Source organism: Lampetra fluviatilis, chromosome 20 (assembly GCF_964198595.1).
Source record: "Lampetra fluviatilis chromosome 20, kcLamFluv1.1, whole genome shotgun sequence".
In the NCBI taxonomy this organism is placed as follows: Eukaryota; Metazoa; Chordata; class Hyperoartia; order Petromyzontiformes; family Petromyzontidae; genus Lampetra; species Lampetra fluviatilis.
The window spans coordinates 8,575,997-8,596,608 of record NC_136294.1 but is presented as its reverse complement, the minus strand read 5'-3'; the positions used below and the strand labels follow the sequence as shown (position 1 = coordinate 8,596,608).

The following is a 20,612-nucleotide window of genomic DNA, read 5'->3' as shown; positions in this document are numbered from 1 at the left end:
CAATTGTTAAGCATGATCATCTTGGCAGCATTTTCTGCTGCTGTACTGTAAACAATACACCACTTAATTTTAACCCTGATTCCGCAGGTCAAGGTCAGATTTTCAGCAGCTTTATTAATTTTATAATAGATGTATATATATACAGTAGTATTGTTATCTCAATATTTAACAATAAAAAAAGGATCGCCAAAAATGTGGCCAATGGATTTCAATTTCCGAACACCTGCTTAAGAGCCGAGGTCAAACAGTCAAAAACAGAGATGCTTGTCCTTTGGTCCAGGTGTCTCTTGGACCTGCAACATTCGCCAGTATTCAGAAGGGGAAAAGGTCATGAGCTCTACCTTGAGTCCATCTGGTCCGGGCTTCCCAGGAAAGCCTTGGCTTCCGGGATTTCCCTGCAAAATTTACAAGGTTACGGTCGATGTTAGTTCCGGACTTCCACGGCAGCCAAGCAAACTGGCCGAATGAAAGGCGCGTTATATTTAACGGAAGGTCAACGTCTTTTTCATGACCCCTTTTGCCGCGGTGTGACGGACATCTGTTCTAGACTCCCCCATCTGGCCTCAAGTGCACATGACTGCAAAACGATTTTTTTAAATCTAAACAACTCAACACATACCACCTTAAAATATATACCTAATAGGTGAACTTTGTATGTATGTATGTATGTTGAACTTCTTTCGCACTGTACATAGCCAACCATACTAATCGGATGTGAAGAGGAAAGCACAACAAACTAAACACTAAAAAATGTTCTAAAGAAACGAGTTTTCAATCGAGATTTAAAAGTGCATAGCTCCAGTGGCTTCCTAATCTCAGAAGCCACATTTCAGACAATGGTCCTTCTTCACAGCACATATGGAGGCCAAACAAGTAAGGTGATATCTCTAACTCTGCTGGCCTATGTCCAGTGATGAAGGACCATTGCCTCAAACGTCACCTATTATATATATTTTATGGCAGTGTTATTGACGAATGTGTTGATCTTTATTGGAATCTGTACTTGTGCACCACTGCCAACGCAGCAGCATCAACAAATAATTATTTTTTATTTGATCTAAGTGGCACTTTTATGCTGTCTAAGTATATACAGATACAGTCAGTAGCAACAAAAGCTGAATCGTGAGTTTAGTCCAGTATAGGAACCGGGAGGATGTGTACTGTGGACCTACTGGTGGACCTGGAATTCCTGGTGGCCCCAAAGGTCCCTCTTCTCCCTGAAAAAGAGATGAGATGCACACACACACACACAAAGACAAAGATCCCCCGTGTAGCCTTAACAGATTGTAGGGGCAAGTGCTGTTAGTGAGCACCTATGAAGGCCAGAACGGTACACGAGGGGGTGGGTGGCCAGCACCACGCCCGACCGCTTTTGTCTCCCCAGTGGCGATGTTTACACACCGCACCAGGTACTCATTTGAGGCTGAGTCGACCTTGGAGAGACCCAGGACTAGTTCAGACAATCGTCAGTGGTGTTGGTCGTGAGCGAGAATCAAACCCGGGTCGCCAGGTTCATAGCGCAGCACGCTAACCGCTACACTACCACTCCCACACACGTGTACACACACAAAGATTCCCCGTATAGCCTCTAACATACTGTTGAGGCAAGTGCTGTTAGTGAGCACCTATGAAGGTCGGCACGGCACACAAGGGGTGGATGGCCAACAACACGCCCGGCCGCCTTTGTCTCCCTAGTGGCGATGTTTATACACTGCACGAGGTAGTCATCTGAGGCTGAGTCGAACTAGGGGAGGTGCCCAGGACCGGTTCAGAAAATCGTCACTGGTGTAGGCCGTGAGTGGGAATCGAACTCGGGTTGCTCCTCACACACACACACACGCATGTACACACACAAGCATGCCTGAACCCAGCTTTGTAGCAGAGGACACTTAAAATAACACGAGCTTTTTCTGTTCATTTTGGAATATTTAAATGTTTTGGAATACCGTCCGGCATTTAAAGGTTGTTGGCTTGGAAAGGTTCCAACACAAATGAAGCTGAACATGAGCACGTGTGCGTCTGCAGTCTTGACATGCCTGTGCACGTTTGCAAATACTTTAGGGCCGAGGATCCCAAGCAAGGCGGTTTCAGATTCACCAAATGGCACTCCAATTATATGTTATGGTGCCGCCGCCTATATAATGTTTTTGCCTGACAATGGCCCTTTATTGGAAAATAAAGTTGGCAGAGCCTGCCCTACGCGGAAAGTTTGGTGGACTGTCCATCACAGCGTTGCATTTAGATAGTGTATCAAATACCAACATAGGATTCCATTGAAGTGGCCGATTGATGTTCAATATCTGATGACAAGGGCATAATATTAGTGGCAAAACCATGTTGATTCTCAAGGAGTGTCATTGCTCGATAGGATAGCTGAATTTTTTACTCGATATGCCTTTGAGTGTTAATTCTGCAGCTAAAATATTCATGGTGCTTGTTTAGGATAGCGTTTGTGTGTGAGTTTACGTGTGGAGTGTTAATGTGGTGGTTAGCACCAGAGGTGGGACAAAGTCATTGTTATGCAAGTCCAAGTCGAGTCGCAAGTCATCAAATTCATGACTCGAGTCTGACTCGAGTCCAAGTCACATGACTCGAGTCCACATCTCATAGGTGGGACAAAGTCATTGTTATGCAAGTCCAAGTCGAGTCGCAAGTCATCAAATTCATGACTCGAGTCTGACTCGAGTCCAAGTCACATGACTCGAGTCCACACCTCTGGTTAGCACACTGCCCAACAAACTCGGCGACTCGAGTTCAATATCCGCTCAAGGATAACACCAATTGGCGAATATCTAAACTGTCCTGGGCCTGCCCTAGGTCAACTAAGCCTAGAGACAAAAACGGCTAGGTGGAGTGTTGACCACTTACCCCCTCTTGAGCACCATGCTGGACTTCATAGGTGTTCGCTAATGACGGCTTGGCTCAACAGTCCAGATGTCTATACATAGGATTGTATTTTGTGTTTATGTGTGTGTGTGTTGCCTCGTGTCTTTCCAGAGAGCATTCAAAAATGGACTGGTACTAACGTCAAGTCCCTTCTGGCCCGTTGGTCCTGGTGGGCCTCGGGATCCTGGCTTGCCCTGTTTGCAGGAAAAAACAAACACAAAATTAAAATTCCAATGTTAGTGCTGGATAAACACAGTCGCCCACATCCCCTTGTTGACATAGACGGCTCGTTACAGTAAGGACTATTCATCACCATCGCTAAACACTGCTCGAAGTCAACAGCAGTACACTATTCATCATTTAAGGTTGCACAACACCTTAGCACAGCAGTTGGCTTTGAGCGGTCAACCAAAAAACATTGGGGCGGTCATCGTGACGCCGTCTCTCAGCACGCCCGGCAAATTAAAACGGGCGCGAGCGTGAAGTCAACGTGAGGCTCTATTTGACGTCCGTATATTAAAAGGCTACAGAAACATGGAATTGTGAACTATTTTTTTTCTAAACTGAAAAAGCCGCTTCAGCTATGAAGGCTTTTGTTGGCTCTTTCAGCATTGCGCTGAGCAAAAAAAAAACCTTGTGAAGCCGCGGTTGCGCAGTCAGTGAAATTCATTGGGTCGCTGTTAGCTGATGGAAAGCGAGGAGTGTGCAACGTGGATACATATAGACAGCAACAGGTAACGGTGCAGCCCTGAAATGTCTTGCTCGTGTCACTGCTGGTGGAACGACCTCTCCCTAGAGGGGAGCTCCAGAGAGCACCACTAAAGGGTATTGGGCCTACTCTTCCACGCTGACCACACGTCTTGGAAAAGGTGGGAGGGCAGCACCCACATGATAAGCGACCTGCCGCTCAACCGTCAGAAACAAATATTTTAATGTAAACGCAAGTGTAAATATATAGCGTGGAAAAAAATATAATAATTTTACCTTTGGCCCATCAAGTCCATTAATACCTGGTGATCCAATGGCACCGGGAAAACCCTGTGCAAGCACAAACACATTCTGCTTTAGAGAGAAGCACACCTATCATAAATTCTTTAAGGTAATACCAATCTTGATATGCAAATTATTTTGTCAAGGCGCTCTTCTTCCACCTCCAACCCAGCTTATATATACGCTCCAAGCTTGGCAGTGTTTCATTCTTCACCTGAAGACGGCTGCTTGCGTTGTAGCCGAAACGTCGTGAGAATTATTTTATTATGTTTTATTTTTATTATTTTATTACTTCCCTTCTACGTGACTTTACCGAAAGAACCAAGAAGATGAATCCCTGCAGTCACGAAAGCTTTAAATTCGGACTGTATAAATCCTGTGACATTTCAGCCCTGGACATTGATGTTTAATGCCCTACGTTGCTATGAATGATGACGCAAGGCCAATGGCTGTAGAGGGAACGCTTGCAGTAAATCTGCTGCATAACTTCAACCGACAAATCCACACAATAAATTTTACACTGTTATTGATGTATATTACAGTTTACAGAAACTATAATACATGTGTAGATGTTTCAATGTTATTAAATCAGAGTAGTGTCAATATACCACTTCATAACTTGTTGTTAAACGAAATATATTAGTACACTTACATTTTAATCTAAAACCATTCAAACTATGTAATAGAAGGAATATATTACAAGTATGATAACCACTTTTAAATCATGTAAGGGTGGTGGTCACGTGGCTCAGGGGACACAGTGCTGAGATGGCACTTTTGAGATCATGATTTAGATCTTGGCCAAGTGTGATGAAACTGCATTCTCAAACAGATGAGTAAATTGATGGTCTCAGCCCGGTCACAAACGACTAAACCAAAAATCGATCGTATGAAAATTTGTTTTTTGACCGACGTGCAAACGAGCCCCTCTACGCAGAGCATAAACAAATGTGCCCCTTATGTAGAGAAGGCGTTCGATTAACGTGGAATGAGGCCAGGTAGTGCACCGGTTGCCCCTAGATTCTCATGCGACGATGCTGTTAACACAATCGTAATTGATTTGTGTCCAAAATGTAATCGCCAAATTTCCAAGATCTATATTATTTCATTGACTATCTACGATTGCGTCTTTAAAATCTGTTGTTCGAATTCAGTGTTAGTACCGCTTACAAACCTCTGGTCCAGGAGACCCGGGGGGCCCAGGCGGTCCAGATTCCCCGGTTTTTCCCTGAAGCAAAGATTATCATCGTTCAGTTGTTTACATAACAGGTAATTTCTTTCTGTTTCTACCCAGACTTTATATGAAGAGAGATATTCAGATAATGAATAATAATCATGGGTAATGCAAGTGTCCATAATGAACAGATGTAGGCACATTGTAAAAAAAGAAAGAACGAAAAGTATTCGACAGAGTATAAAAACGGAAGTTCATTGGGCGGTGTTTGTCGCTTTACATTTAGCCTCAAGCGATGTTCAGAATGTGTCACTGAAAAATAACTTGGTGTTCGATAAAATAACAAGGTAGTCGACTTACTGCTATTCCAGGATTTCCAATAGGCCCAGGGAGACCAGGAAAGCCGAGGTTGCCCTGGGAAAGTCAACGTAATTTCAGAATCATTTGTTCGCAGTTGTTTCAGTGAATACTTGGAGAGCACTTCTGGCATAACACACTAGAGCGAATGAGGTGAAAGCAAGACAAGTTTTTGCATGATAGATCACAGCAGGAACATATATAAATACAATATCCTTGGATGCTCAATGATGAAGCATAACGGGACGTAGTGTAACATGATATTAATCCACGGCTGTATTGCTTTGGCTCAAGCCCAAATAACCCTAATCCTACCTCTCAATCTATATCAGCTACAGGAAGGACCAAGTGTGTCAACCAATGCAGTGCCTTGGTTAAGTTCTGCAAGTATGACATGGAAAGGCTGAAAATAACAGCAGTATACATACATTTTGGCATGAGGATTGCAGTCATAAACATACCCGATCGACTTGTTTATTTACAATGTACTATTTAACACGTAGGCTTTCTCGACCAATATTATCCATAACAGATTTGTTTTGGGTTAGACCACGTAAATATAAATGCGTCGTTAAACCTGAAAAGACGGTACTTGAATTGTAAACGTTGTGAGTTTACTCTCCAACACACCGGTGTGCTGAACTCATGACGAATCGGCATGTTTGTTTACGGGACAAACCTTACTAATTGGCTATGTCGAAAGGTGGCAGGTTTAGCGACACATTTATATTTACGCGATCAAACCCCCAAAAAAACTGTAATATGGATACAATATCATTTATCATCGCTATTACTCCAATCTACATTATCATTACTAATACCGCACATAGTAATTGACTTATATAGAGATATTTACAGTATATAACGATATCTCTCTATTGGGTTGCATATGAGGGTTGGAACAATGAGCTGAATTTTACGAGGCATTTGAGGTTAACATGTGATTCTCTGCAGATCCGGTAAATTAATCCTCGTTGGAATGAGCTAGCCATGCCGAATGGGTTCTATTTTTAAAAAAGTATTCGCACTACCCCGGCAGCCTGTGTTGGGAGGGAGGGATCTAAGGTTATCTGTTAACGAATGCGCATCATTGCTGGCTGAGGCTGCACGTCACAGTCCAAACACTTCACGTCACAATAAAGCAATGGCCGAGGATTTATTGTCAAGCGGCTTGGTAATTCATCAGACGCTTTCTGCCTGGTGACAGAAAGGGCTCTTAAGGACACTCTGGCAAGCCTAGGTTTATACTTGCTTGGGATTTATTCTCTGCGCAATGCCCACAAATGTATGCCAAAGGAAGATAAATGGGCAGTCGGTCAAATGGGGGCACAGTGGTTAATGCACCGCACTGTGACCCCGGCGACATAAGTACAATTCCCCGCCAAAGCTAAGGCCAAAGGTGAGGGATATCTGAATTATCCGTGCCCACCACAGCCCCTTTCACAAACCCACACTGCCCTGCTTGGTTTAGTTTAGTTAAACAACTCCCATTACCGACACGGCGTGGGTAGGCATTCATCTAGCAGTGAATTGTCAAAGGGCTGTAAATGATTGTTTTTTTAATCGTAACTAGCACTGGCACACGCATTTGCACGAGATACGCAGCCGGGATGGAGGGTGGGTGGGGGAGATGTCAGAATGACGCACGAACCCAGCTCAATGCCGTGGGATGTGGGTGACATCATCAAGCAAATGTGCGCGGCAAAGTTACAACGGCGCACTTGCACGCCTGCGCGCCAGCCAGCCAGCAAAACTTTAAAAAATATATATATATAACATAACACGATAACGATACAGTGGGGTAGAGTGGCAATGTAGTGATTGCAGCACTGCACTGTGAGCCCATGAGACTGAGTTCGATTCTTGGCCATTACTAATATCTGTAGCAGTTACAAGGTACCCCATCCCTGTCACTAATCGCGGTGGCTAGCATGGAGACGAATGGTAACTAAAGTTTAAATCCAGCAGTGAATTGACAGAGGGCTGTGACATTTATTTTTTTAATGGTACGATAACACAGTTCTCTGTGTATCTAGGAAATCGTCACCAAGTCTCAAGACTCGATTTTAAGGAAGATCCCACGCTAATAAGGATGTTTGGGCAACAGTCAATTTAGTAGGAATTTGCATGCAGCAGGAAAGCGGACAGCCTGGAGCAAACGTACACATAAAACAGAATTCTGTTCAAAACCCCACATACATTGGTTCGCAACCTATTTTCTGCGCTGCCTCTTACAAGTATTCTGCCCTGTAGGTGGGTGTCTCACTCAAATAATCTTGAATAATCTAAGCCTGAGACATCAACCACCATGCCCTATTAACACAAGGTGCTAGCAGAACTGTACATGAACCCTAAACGTGCTAACGACTATATAATGATTACTACTCTCGTTTAGCCACATTAGCATTTTTTGGAGCACTTTTACATTCCAAGTTGACAAGACTAAACAGCGAGGTCTCCGATTCCTCAGCCCATAGTCTGTGTTTAGGTTATGCATCAAAAGGCATTTTCTGGCACACCTTCAGATTTCAAGAATTCCTGGTTGTTCACAACTGTCACTGCTGAATTTTGCTATGCAGCACAACGTGACGCAAAAAAAGGCTCTGGCGACGAGAAAAGAAATCGCCCGATCAGGAGGCTCCTGCTTTGAGCACAGCGAGTAGCAGAACAATGGGCGTAAATCCTCGGGGAAAGGGCAGTTCAACACCCGATGCATTTTGTCAACAGTTCAAATTATGCCCTTCATGTATTATGACTGTTATCATCGTTTTCAAACGCAGCACGAGTATCCACTGCAACTGTTTACGTTCATCGTGGACAGTTTACAGAGCTATCGGGAGTCTACAGGATTAATCGGTAATGTACAGCATATTCCATTTTGGGATGGGAAAAGTGAGAGATTTAGCACGCTTCTTTCATCTATGCCACTTTTACCCTCCTAAAAATAATGACCTCCAGCCCACGTGTCTTTTTGTTGTCGTATTATGCCCTTAACATATACATTCTTTCACAGCCATTTTAAGACAGCAATAATAATCATGTTTATTACGTGAAAGTGCACCCTGTTTAAAACTTGAATTGCTGCTTCTAGGGTAGGAAAAAGCCAATAAAACCTCCCATAAAACAACGTAAAACCCTTAAGTTGCATAGTTCATGTAGAACAAGGGTCTGGAATAATGAGCTGCTCTGGTGATGTTCATGCCAATGACTGAATACATTTATATTTGTTTGTGGAGACACAGAATGGAGGTCTGCCTTTAAATGAATGTTACCAGTAATGCTCCACAACAACGTATCATGAGTTTGTATACATTATCGCTTTTGCATTGAACAAGGCTCAGTCATTTAGCCGGAGTGCTTGCCAATAGCGTTTGGCAACCCAGCACCAATTGCTTAAGAATCCTGACACTGCTGATGAAACACAGAAGGTCGAAACTGGTTTGGAGTTTGCTTAAACAAATTCTGCTTCAATCTTAATTTTGGAGCTTTCGTGACTGCAGGAATTATTCTTTGGTTCTTTCGGTAAAGTCACGTATAAAGATAAAATAATAAATTAAATAATAGCATACGACGTTTCGATTGCTTGTGTTGCAATCGAAACGTCGTATGCTATTATTTAATTTATTATTTTATCTTTATACGTGACTTTACCGAAAGAACCAAAGAACAAATTCTGCTTGATAATATTGGTCTCCAAAGCCGATAAAACAATTACAAAGAAATATTTTATTCGTACGTGGAGACAGAACGGAAGTCTGCTGAAATGTGTACGTTGTTACCCAGTAACGTTGACTCACCTTGTCTCCGAGGAAGCCTATCTCGCCTGGAATTCCGGCTGCTCCCTCATCACCCTGCGGATCACACCACACGCATGGGGCACGCATCACGGCGCGGTACTTTGGGAGACATCACCAAAACAGCCCAAGGCAAGCGGCGCTGCATCACAGCTGAAACCGTCGCAGGTGAAACAAGCTTTGCTCCAGCTTGACAATTCAGTCCCATTTTCATTCAGACTCTGTCGCCTCGACCGACCTGGTTTTCACCTGAGGACGGCTGCTTGCGTTGTGGCCGAAACGTCGTGAGAATAATTTTATTATGTTTCATTTTTATTATTTTATTACTTCCCTTCTACGTGACTTTACCGAAAGAACCAAGAAGATGAATTCAGTCCCAGTCTCGCTCTGTGGTCTCAATTACAAACAAGCAAATTACCTTTCAATGAAAGGAAAACATATATAATGTTTGCTGCTATGCAACAATGCGGCCATTATAACTACCAATTGTCCAAACAATTAATAAAGAGCCCAAGCAACCCAGGAGCCACATTTTCTGGACTTGATTATTTTGTCTGGGTACCCAGGAGGGGCCTATGATGAAATGAGTCCATGAACCAAGAACAGATATGTCCCCTTTCAGGACCACCTGTGGTGGCATTACCAGAGTGGATCCACTTTAATCTTGATTTGAAGCTTTCGTGACTTTCGCAGGAATCCATACTCTTTGGTTCTTTCGGTAAAGTTACGTAGTTAGAAATAATCCACTTTCTTTATGTAACCAATAGCAGAACATGCCGTGATAACCATGTGAAATGTGTGGCGTTTTCAAATAATCCACTCTTATTAGCTGTATACATGAATCGGGACTACTGACGTTTTGCCATCATTGGTGGTACCAATTTCTGCTCTGGCCCATGGACTAAATGAACCGGACTGTGCTTGATCTCAGATCTTGGGGGCTATGTAGGGTTGGGGCTGCATGGTGCTTGTACGGGTGACCAACATGCACAACAGGTGCTAAAGGCAGCTGCGGAGTTACTTAGTGGTCAGCAGAAAGCAATGCAGCAAAATATATTATTGTGCTATACTCACATGCCTCTATACTCCCCACCTTCACCAACCCGCAGTGACCACCATGGTAAAGTAAGATCAAATAGCCACCACGACCTACAAAGAGGCCCTCATCTAGCAGTGGGTTGACAAAGGGCTGTACGTATACATGCAAATGCTCACAGGTTTATTTGGGCCGGACAAAACCGTGCGATAATCTGCACTCTGATTCGCTGCCGTGTCAGCCTGGCAACTTGCTTGTGCCCACGTAGGTTCTGAAGCCGGATTTTGAGTGGCGTCCACGTTAGTGACCAGAACATGAATGCAAACTCTGTTTGTTGACTTTGTGCTCGGAAGTCGGAGACATGCCCTAAAGTGCCAATTGGTTAATTATTTGGTAGTGCCCCGTAGTGGAGAATTCGGTCAACTGCAGTGTGAAAATTGGCCACAATATCGCCTCCGCTTCAAATCGATCATCTTGGGTTCTCTGCTAATGATTCAACTTCCTTTTGGTCTTTTCCAGACATTTTTTTGTTGCAATGTGTTACAAAAGATGATAAATTAACTACGGCCTTTGTATTAAAAATAGGTTTTACCATTTCTGGCAATAAAACAGGTGTTAAGATGTTCAAACACCAAAACTATTCTTATCCTCTGATACTGGCAAGAAAGGTTGCATGTTGTGGTCTTTGTATTGTTAGAATGCTTCCCCGCATGCAATTGCCGATCACAGATGACACTCCTGGAAGTTCAAACCTTCTGACGAGTTTCTGCTTACACAGCAAAACCTATTTGGGAATTATTTATATTTCAATTAATACAAGCTAAGGCAGAAATCATGCAAGTGTTTTCTATAGGCAGGCACAGGTGTATGAATGGTCAGACTAAGAACCTCTTATGCACTGCCTAATGGGTTTGTCATGTCCTGTGTATGACACATGCAAGACATCCCAACACGAGAGATAAATGCCTCGCTGGATAATATTCCCAGAACACATTTGCAGTAAACTTGTGATTGGCCTCTTAGAATCTCCAAACTTGGGGTCTTGTAAATCGCCCTGCTAAACATTTACACTCTCCAGATTTTTGCAGATGTTAGGAGAGCACAAAGTGCACGTAAAGAATCTCCGATATTAATGTGCAAAAATATTTTTCCCTGAAATGAAATTTGGGATAAGTTGTATCTAACGTTACTCTTACCACTAACAGGGTGAGAAAAACAATCACCCAAGACTTCATTATGAATCCTGAGAATGAGCTAAAGTCAGGGTTAAAGTTATAGTGAAATGATCATTCCCTGTTTTATCCTGAACAGTATTTTAAAATTAAATAATATGTTTTCTTAGCATTTACAAAATGCAAGCAGCCGGCCTCATCTCAATGCAAGACCGTTTCGACAAAACGTGGTATGTTAAAGGAATTGTCAGATCACCTTATCACCTTTCACTCCCGGCTCTCCGGGGCTTCCCATGAACCCCTGCAAGAGATCAATCATAGCCTGTTTAGCACAACCGTTAAAAGAAATCTGTAATATTATCTGTAATATTATCTTACAATTGCGAATGTCTTTTCGGCTTAAAAAAAACGTGTAAGCTCTAAGTGCATCCATCAACTCATCCACGCATTCCTGAACTCAACTTTCAATCTTTCTTTACCCCAACGTTTAATACTTGTTTAAAACCACATTGGCTCAAAATGGTTAGGATCAGCCAAAAAGCACAAAACAATCCTGACAAATTGTTTTATTGAAGGAATATGGGGCCATCAACATTAAGGCAAAATCAATATTCAGCCTTCAGGCAGATGCAATTCAACATTACTACGTAAGTGACCTAACCGACCATGCAGGTGTAACATCATCGTTTGTTTACCTACAATAATTTTAATGATATTACCATACAATTGTGTGTGCATTGAATGCAATGAAATCATTGGTCTACATGGGTACATCTGTATCATCGCCAGTGGGGTAAACGGCTATTGAGGGAGAGATCAGTGTGGGGGTTAAGACATGTCTGCCTCTACCTTGGGGCCCAGAAAACCAGGTGGTCCAATGATCCCTTGAGGGCCTGGATCGCCCTTAAACACAAAAGAAAAACAAAATACATTCAATAAGACGTCATTTATATGCACAGGAAAGCCCTGCTGAGTCTCAGGGCTGTATTTGAGGAGCTTGCTGCATTTCTAAGTTGGGCAAATTTCTTTTTTCCGTAGAGTTTTTGCACATTGGAGAAAACCAAAGTGCCTGGGGAAAACCTGTACATGCGAGGAGAATAACACACAAACGTCTACACAGTCGGGTTCACTTACCCCTTTGCGGTACCGCCATCTGCTGGCTAGCATGCTGCCTGTTGGGTTTGGGAGTTTCACAAATCTAAGCGCACCAACCACTGCTTCCAAAGCACCGCAATATAGGCGTGCTCCAGCACATTTGGCCAGACAAAGATAAAAAGCTTCGGACTGTTAAATAGTATTCAAACGGTCAAGAAACGCTACGTGTAAACGTATTGTAAAATCGCAACGCAGAACATTGAGGGGCCCTCTAGATAAATTCGAATTTCAGAGATGTCAAGCTGAGACACGTTTTACGATGCCATCACCATGCAGTGGTGACCCGAGACAAATAGCTATGGCTCGTGGAATGACACGGAGGCGCTACAACTGGTCTGGGTAGGGTGGCACGTCATCACGGTTTGTGAAAAAAAATATTAATGTAAAGGCTGTGGACGGACGATTGCTGAGAGAGAAGGGGAATGTGGAAATGGGTCTCTGTCGTCAGCTGCTTGTGTGGCTTCTGATAGAGCGGACGTGATTGGTGCCTTGCCTCTTAATGACATTACCAGAAAGGATGGAGGAGAAAAGATGATTTCCCACAACGGATCAGGGAGAAAAGATGATTTACTACAAAAAAAAATACAGTTTCTATAACATCTCTGCGTTTGCGTCACCAGCATTCCATAGGATTGGGTGGGCAGGAGGTGGGAATGTGAAGTGATCCAGTTTACGTTTGTAAATTTGGCACTGTGTTGATACATGAACAGTCGCATTTGCAGGCTGCACTTTGTTTTGTAAAAAAATGTTGGGGAAATATTTTGGAAATCTGCAAAGCACCGTTCAATGCCTTTATCTCAAAATTAACTATTCATAAGAATCATAAGGCAATATCCATTGGTGGATGAAGGCATCCGCATGCTGTCACCATTCCTCATGGTTCTACGCGTCATAATCAATCTTTTAAGATAGCCTATCTCGTTGCTTCATCTTCATGGCGGATATCCACTTGGGTGTGTTGCTTCTCGTAGGGTAGCGGTAGTGCAGCGGTTAGCGAGCTGTGCTAATGAACCCGGCGATCCGAGTTTAATTCCCGCTCACGGCCAACACCATTGACGATTAGCTGAACCAGTTCTGGACCTCAGATTCAAATGAGTACTCAGTGCAATGTGTTAACATCGCCGTTATGGAGACAAAGGCGGCCGTGGTGGTGCTGGCTACCCACCCCATCGTGTGGTGGGCCGACCTTCATAGGCGCTCGCTATCAGCATTTGCCCCAACAGTATGTTAAGGCTATATGGGGGATCTTTGTCTTTGTTGTATCTTTTGGCTGCTATTCCATCACCATTGTCATCCGTAAGCCATCGTCGCCTTCAGCATTGTGTTCTGCCCAGCCAACTAAATTTCTTCCACATTCAATATGACATCTCTGATTTGGGTGTGTTTGCTGAACCATGTAATCCTCTTCCGTCTGTCAACATAATCCTCAGCACGCATCTCTCTTTGCTTCTTTGCACACTCTCTCGCTTTTGTTCCATATTTCTTTGTCAGTGTTGTGGGTTTTGATGAATGCAATTTTTTTTTTATCAAAGCCGTGGGACTTATGATGTTTTTTTTTTAAACAGCAAAACAACGTTCAGCAATGTGCAGCATGCCATGGATATTGAGACTCAAGGATGTATTATTTTGGCACAATGCGGAAAGTGGCAGGGATTCTTTGGGTGAGTTATTCATCATTGAGTGAGATGTGCGTTTAACACGTACATTAGTAGGCATGCAACATCTCTCTCCTTCCAGTGAATACTTTGACTTTTTGGTGCTGCAATTCTATTCAAAATCCATTCTTTTTTTTGTCCTGCTCTATTGTCTCATTGGCGTTGTCTCTCTTTTCTGACTTCCTCAGCCTAAGTACGATAGCAGCATAACATTTGAATATCATTTACATAAATCCCAAATAAGATATTCATACATGCACAATATGATGTATCTATCAGAGGCATAAGATGCAATATTAATACGTGAATCCCATACATTGTTACATACTTGACAGTTATTAGCAGTCTGGGCAAGACAAGGATGGGCATTTACAACATGTGAAGTTACAAATGTATTAACATAACCAGACCACAAGAGCAAACATGTTATGGGGTCTCTACACTCGAGTTATATATCACAGTAACATTTATGTTCGAATAGCTTATGGATATGATAAGCTATTCGAACATAAATGTTACTATGAAGGTCGAAAGGTTGTTCAGATTTAAATTAGAGAAGAGGTTATGCCAACATTTTGGGACCAAGTAACAAATGTAGTTCCCTCCTCGGACCGAAAAAATCCGAATCCGAAGCTTTATTTTGACTGGAGAAAAATCGATGAGATATGAAGCTCTTTTCACAGATGTTCAGATACTTAGGGATGGTGCAGAGAAGTGCAAATGCTCTGCGGAGGTTCGTAGGAATGCAGAGAGGAGAAAAGGATGAATTCAGGTTGAAGGAATGTAGGCCTCAATAACATTTGTAGACAGAGATAGATGACTGCCTCTCCTGGAAAAGAATACACAACTAGTAAATGAGACAAAATCGTGGAAAATGCTGTGGTTATCCGTCTCCATGTCAAGTGTGTCAAACAATGAGACTGCCCCAGCCTATAAGTGTCGTCACGTGTGGTCTCCATTTTGTACTTACGGTCAATCCAAGGACTCCCTTTGGGCCTTCTATTCCAACTTCACCCTGCAAAAAATGACAGACACACACACGCGCCCCCCCCACACACGCACGCGAATAGGTGAAATACTGCAATGTGTTTACTTGCCATCGCCGTCAGGGTAAGACGACTGAGCAATGCAACTAAATGGAAAACATCTCCAAGCGTAGATGTTTACCACCTGGCAGTCAATCGCTGTAGCGGTTAGCCAGAAGGTCTGTGTGCAAAATCGTGCCATTGTGTTGCTCTCAACGCGCCCGCATTGGATGCCAGTCATGCCTGCTGCACCACTCTGCGTGGGCGATGTTAGACGTGATGTAGGATGGCATGGTGAGGGCGTCCACGGAATTTTGTTCAACGATGTATTTTGAAGTTTCAGCGTTGTTATTTTCGTGCTCGACGGCGAGCGATGATGTCGTTTCAACTGATTCACTGAAACAAAAGCCGATAATTGGGGGGGTGGGGGAGGAGGACTGGGCTTTTGTATGTGGGAATAACTTGGCCTCTGTGAACTTCACAAGCCAAATGTAACTCAATTTGATCTATAACTTGTACCTCCTGTCATTACATTAATATATAATAACTTAATCCTAGGATTGCAGGAAACTGAATGATACTTTGGAGTAAAAATATTGCTGAATTTTTGTTTTGTAATACATTAATATATTGGAGTTAATTTAGCGTTGCAATGATTACAGTTATTTTATGAGTGACCGATGGAAGATGGCACATTCTCAAATCTTCATACACAAATTAACAAAGGCAGCATTACCCAAGCTTAACCTTCAAGCAAACAATTAATCCGTAAATTGGGGGGGAAATTCTGCCAAGCTGATGGGCCCAATAGTCTGGAAGTGGGGTCTTTGCATACAAGGTTTCCAGAGGCAGACTTTACAGCGGTGAGCATTGGTGACTGCGCTGACGAGTCCACAGTTATCACTGCATCACTGCTTCTGTTAGTCGGTGACATTTGGTCACGTGTCTAGGGATTATGACCTCAGACACGAGAACCACAATGCACTTCTAGAAATGCTCATGGTTTTAGCGTATGCACAAAGGCTGTGTGTGCTCTTTTTTATTGCACGTTTCTGCGTGTTGTTTGCAACAACAACAACAACAAAATATGTGCATGCAACTGGTACCCAATTTCACAAAGGAGTTCACCGATTTACTGACAAGTGGAACGGACGACGCGAGAAAGTTCAACACACAGGCTCCACAGGGAAATGTCCCGTTCTGATGGCCGCGTAGTATAAAACTAGCAGCAACTCCCAGGGGAGGGCGATTCCTCTAGGGCAGCACAGTTTCCTCATGCGGCCCTGGTGTGCATAACATGGCAAGATAGGAAAAGAAGGTCACGCACGAGCGGAGGATGTGTGGGCGATAGGGCACTCATTGAGGAGAGGAGAAAGCACTAATTCATGGGGTTTTTTTTTGTGTGAAGCGCAAACAATTGGGGTGCATTATTGATGCTCATTAGATGATATTTTCCACAAGTAAATCCCTTAATTGGCATGAAGCACACTTCTTTTTTCCACATTTGAGCGCTTGCACAATTGTGAAGGGTGAATATGATACGCTCGCGTTTCCACTTGCTCCCAGCTGTTCTCTCGCATACGATTGTTCAAGTGGAAAAACGATGCATATGCGCGCAAGTCTACATATAATATGCGACAAGCGGAAAGGCAAACGTGTTTGTAAATGCACAATTTTGTACGCGAAATACGATATTAGCATTTCCATACTTGCAGTGGCTATGACCTAGAAAGGATTAAAATCATGTAAACATTATTTGAACTTGAAACTATAAAACGAGCTGTATAGATCTTTTTCATAAGCGACCTGGCCACAAATGAGAGCTCAACAAAGTGGCTTATGACGTGGAAATTCAAAGCAGCCAAATGCTCTAAACGCACGTTTATGAATGTAGAGGGACAAACCAGAGGGCCTGGAGAAAAATCCACGCGACCACAGGGAGAACATGTAAACTCCAAATGTACAGCAGGAATCGAACCCACGATCTCTCGTATGCCAGGCGAGGTAGTTGCATCTCGCCAATATTCTGGCTGTCGTTAAAAATCATTATCACAGTATCTTTGGGTGAACTTGAATTGAAGATGCAGTACATAATATTAAATGGCAATACAAAAATAACATATATAACCCTTTGCAAATCCACTGCTGGATAAAAGTGTCATCACAACAACAGGTCCATCAGTGTGCATTGGCGAAGCGAGTGGTGGGGGGCAAAGTCCGGTTAAGATATCACTCACCACTGATGTTAGTCGTGGCCGGGAAATTATTGTAGGTCATCACGTTTATAGGGCAGGGTGCGATCCACTGAACTTCACCGCATGATATCGTTTAAAGTTGGAATTTAACTACATTTAATTTGAATGAATTATTTTCTATTAAAAGGTTCATTTCAAAGACATCACCAATGCACTATTTTGGTTAGAAGTATGTCAAAGAGTGAAAGTATTAATGGCAGATATGCGTTTTATAAACCATTGCTTATTAAACAACACTAAATTCTCTTGACTAGGAGAATGTGTAGAAACATGTATTAAAATGTACAGAAAATGTTCCTGTTCAAATCCCCACTTATGAGCCTGGGATTTCCTGCAGAGGTATTATTCAACAACCAAACGGGAGGTTAATTAATCTGGCACAGAAATTCTGGGTGGGGTTGGCAGACACTTCTCCCTTCCAAAATCACTGTGCACCCACAGTGCATGTAAGTGTGGACATTAATTCCGAGAGCGAGAGAGACTTACAGGTTTTCCATCTGGACCAGGAGGGCCTCTTTCCCCATAATCCCCAGGAAAGCCCTGTTGGAAGACAAAGGTGGCGATGCCAACAGACGAAATTTTTGTTAAACAAAAAAATAAAAATGCAAAAAAACCAGTGTGAACAAAAAAACCACAGCCGATGCTCTTGAAGGCAAGATCAAACGTCTTTATCTAGATAGTGCCAATAAAACATTTCTCAGCTGCAACGATAACAGTGACTTGAATGAGATTATATCTTTGTTGCCTTGGCAAAAGACCAAAATTACAGGGCGCTTCTTAAAAAAAACACACACAGCACATGCATGACAATTTGAGAAAGAAAACAACGTCAGGAATATTAGAAGACACCAGGAGAGAGTGGGGGTCTGTGCGATAATTTTTAGCACAGAATACGAATGAATACGTTTGCAATAGTGGAGAGCCATATAGATGAAACTGACTGTGAAAAATGCTTTTGTTGCAAATACTTCATTGAATGAAGCTATGATGGTAGAATGTATTCTAAAATTACCATATCATTATCTATTTATAAAAGAAAACCTCACTGACTCTCAAGACTCATTTTCAAGAGGTTCCTGCTTGACAATATTTGGCCAATTATTTTTGGGCATTCGTGAATGGTGGAGGAAGTGGCTGGAGAAAAGTCCGAGCACACAAAAAAAATACATAAAAACTCAGTCATATGTATTACCAAACTACTTTCTGTACGGCAGTGTCTGGGTGGCTCGAAATCTCCACGAGCCCATCCTCCAAGTCGGTGAGAACCATCGGACCCAGCCGTTCACTTACGTGTGTTTTTATGGACACGAGAGACTGATGGCAGACGTGAAACAGAGCAAAGTTTTCACGGCCGCGCGCCACATAAAGCTGCCTTACGTTTCCCCCTAGCCCAATTCTATTATGGCGGGGCGTTAATCAACAGGAGGCAAAACACAGCACCCATTTGTGCTGTACAAGTCACACTTCCCAATCGCTCCCGTGCACTGAGCGTCAGCGTGGCGTGTGGCACCGTTTGCTTGGTTGACAAATCACAATCGCTGCTCTTTGGAAAGCCAATAGGGCCACAGACATTCTCTTGAGTAAGAAGGTTGGGGTGGCACGGGAGGCGTCGAGAGGTGGGCGGGGAGGTGGGGGCTGCAATTGGTGGAGCTGTAGATGGGCTGTAAAAGCCACCCTAGGTGTGTGCACACATCTGTCAGACGAAGCCCTGTGTGAGCGGAAACTCCAAAAGCCCACCACGTGACTTGCTGGGTCATCCATCACTCCACGCTGTTGAGGAATTTCTGAAGGGCATTTTGAGTGGCTTTTTAATATTGACCACCAACAATAGATTCATAATTTATTTTTGTAAACCAGTCATGACTTATTCACTGCTGGATGAAGGACTCCCTTAGCTGCCACCGTTTCTCACATCCCACAATGCAATATATCTTCCACCTGCACACAAGCCGATTTCATCGCTGTATCTCAATGGTTAGAAGTCCTCTCGAGCTGCCACGCCATCATTCGTCTCTACCACCACCGATCATCATCCCTTTCATCCCTTCTAGCAACACGTCCGGTACCAAGGCCATTTACTATTCTTAGCAGTCAATGTGAGGTCTCTAACTCAGAGGTCGCAACCGGGTACCCCCCGATACCCGTACCCTACCCGATACCTGGCTACCCGTACCCGTAGCCGTTTGCGACCCTGGTGCGGCCGGGTACGGGTACGGGTAGGCCGTGAGTCATTGGTGAGTAGCCGTTTGTCACTCATTTCGGCCCTGGTGCGGTCGGGTACGGGTACAGGTAAGGAATCAAAACCCGTTTGCGACCTCTGCTCTAACTTGTGTATGATTTCCTAATCAACGTGTTTATCATTCTGTCTTTCAGTGAAACCCGAAGCATGCGCCTCCGTGAATCTGTGTATACCTATTCGGAAACCACTGGAGCTAAGCACTCTTCAATCTAGATCGAAAACTCATTTATTTCTAACTACGTTTTGTATTTAGTTTGTTGTCCTTCTGCCGCACCTCTGATTAGTACAGTTGGCTACGTACGGTGCGAAAGAAGTTCAACATACGTACATACCTCTCAGATATTGTTCCACTTTAAACACACGTATAGTACGGTACACTCATCTTTACCATCCCCACTCGCACCAGACTGATTTATTATGATCTCTTGTTTATACATATTATTTTATTGGGACAGGCAAAAGAATGCAATAACCTCACACCTGAAATGTTGTTTAGTATCTTTTGTAGGCATGTAACAATTAGCACCTGCACAATTCGATTAATGGTAACGATTCTGGGTTTGCAATTCAATTTAAGGATCAAACTTTTTTTTCTATTGTGGTTAACGGGGTGTCTCTAGTGGCTGAAGAGTTTAGCTGAACCTATTACACGTGGCATATATGAACGGAAACAACTGTATTTTTACATATCTATAGGGTACATCATATTCTTCTTATTTTTACATGTAATATTCATTGCATATATTGTGAGAGTAAGAATCGATTTTTACTGATGAATAAATGTATCATTAGATGTCTAATACTGTGACCCAAATATCATTGTTCATTTCAGCTGAACCGCGATTGATTTTCTGTTGAATTGGAGTCTCCATAA

The 20,612-nt window shown here is 43.0% G+C and overlaps 1 protein-coding gene across 1 annotated transcript in view; it reads right to left on the bottom strand.

Annotated features, from left to right (window-relative positions):
- COL24A1 (collagen type XXIV alpha 1 chain) overlaps positions 1 to 20,612 on the bottom strand; it is a 158,703-nt gene that overhangs the window by 59,404 nt on the left and 78,687 nt on the right. Inside the window, exons 13-23 of the mRNA XM_078865719.1 lie at positions 17,986 to 18,039; positions 15,190 to 15,234; positions 12,259 to 12,312; positions 11,666 to 11,710; positions 9,205 to 9,258; positions 5,411 to 5,464; positions 5,051 to 5,104; positions 3,871 to 3,924; positions 3,027 to 3,080; positions 1,173 to 1,217; positions 342 to 395 (exon numbers count right to left, since the gene is read on the bottom strand). Of these exons, the coding sequence (XP_078721845.1) occupies positions 342 to 395; positions 1,173 to 1,217; positions 3,027 to 3,080; positions 3,871 to 3,924; positions 5,051 to 5,104; positions 5,411 to 5,464; positions 9,205 to 9,258; positions 11,666 to 11,710; positions 12,259 to 12,312; positions 15,190 to 15,234; positions 17,986 to 18,039 (567 nt within the window). The remainder of the gene's footprint in view (positions 1 to 341; positions 396 to 1,172; positions 1,218 to 3,026; positions 3,081 to 3,870; positions 3,925 to 5,050; positions 5,105 to 5,410; positions 5,465 to 9,204; positions 9,259 to 11,665; positions 11,711 to 12,258; positions 12,313 to 15,189; positions 15,235 to 17,985; positions 18,040 to 20,612) is intronic.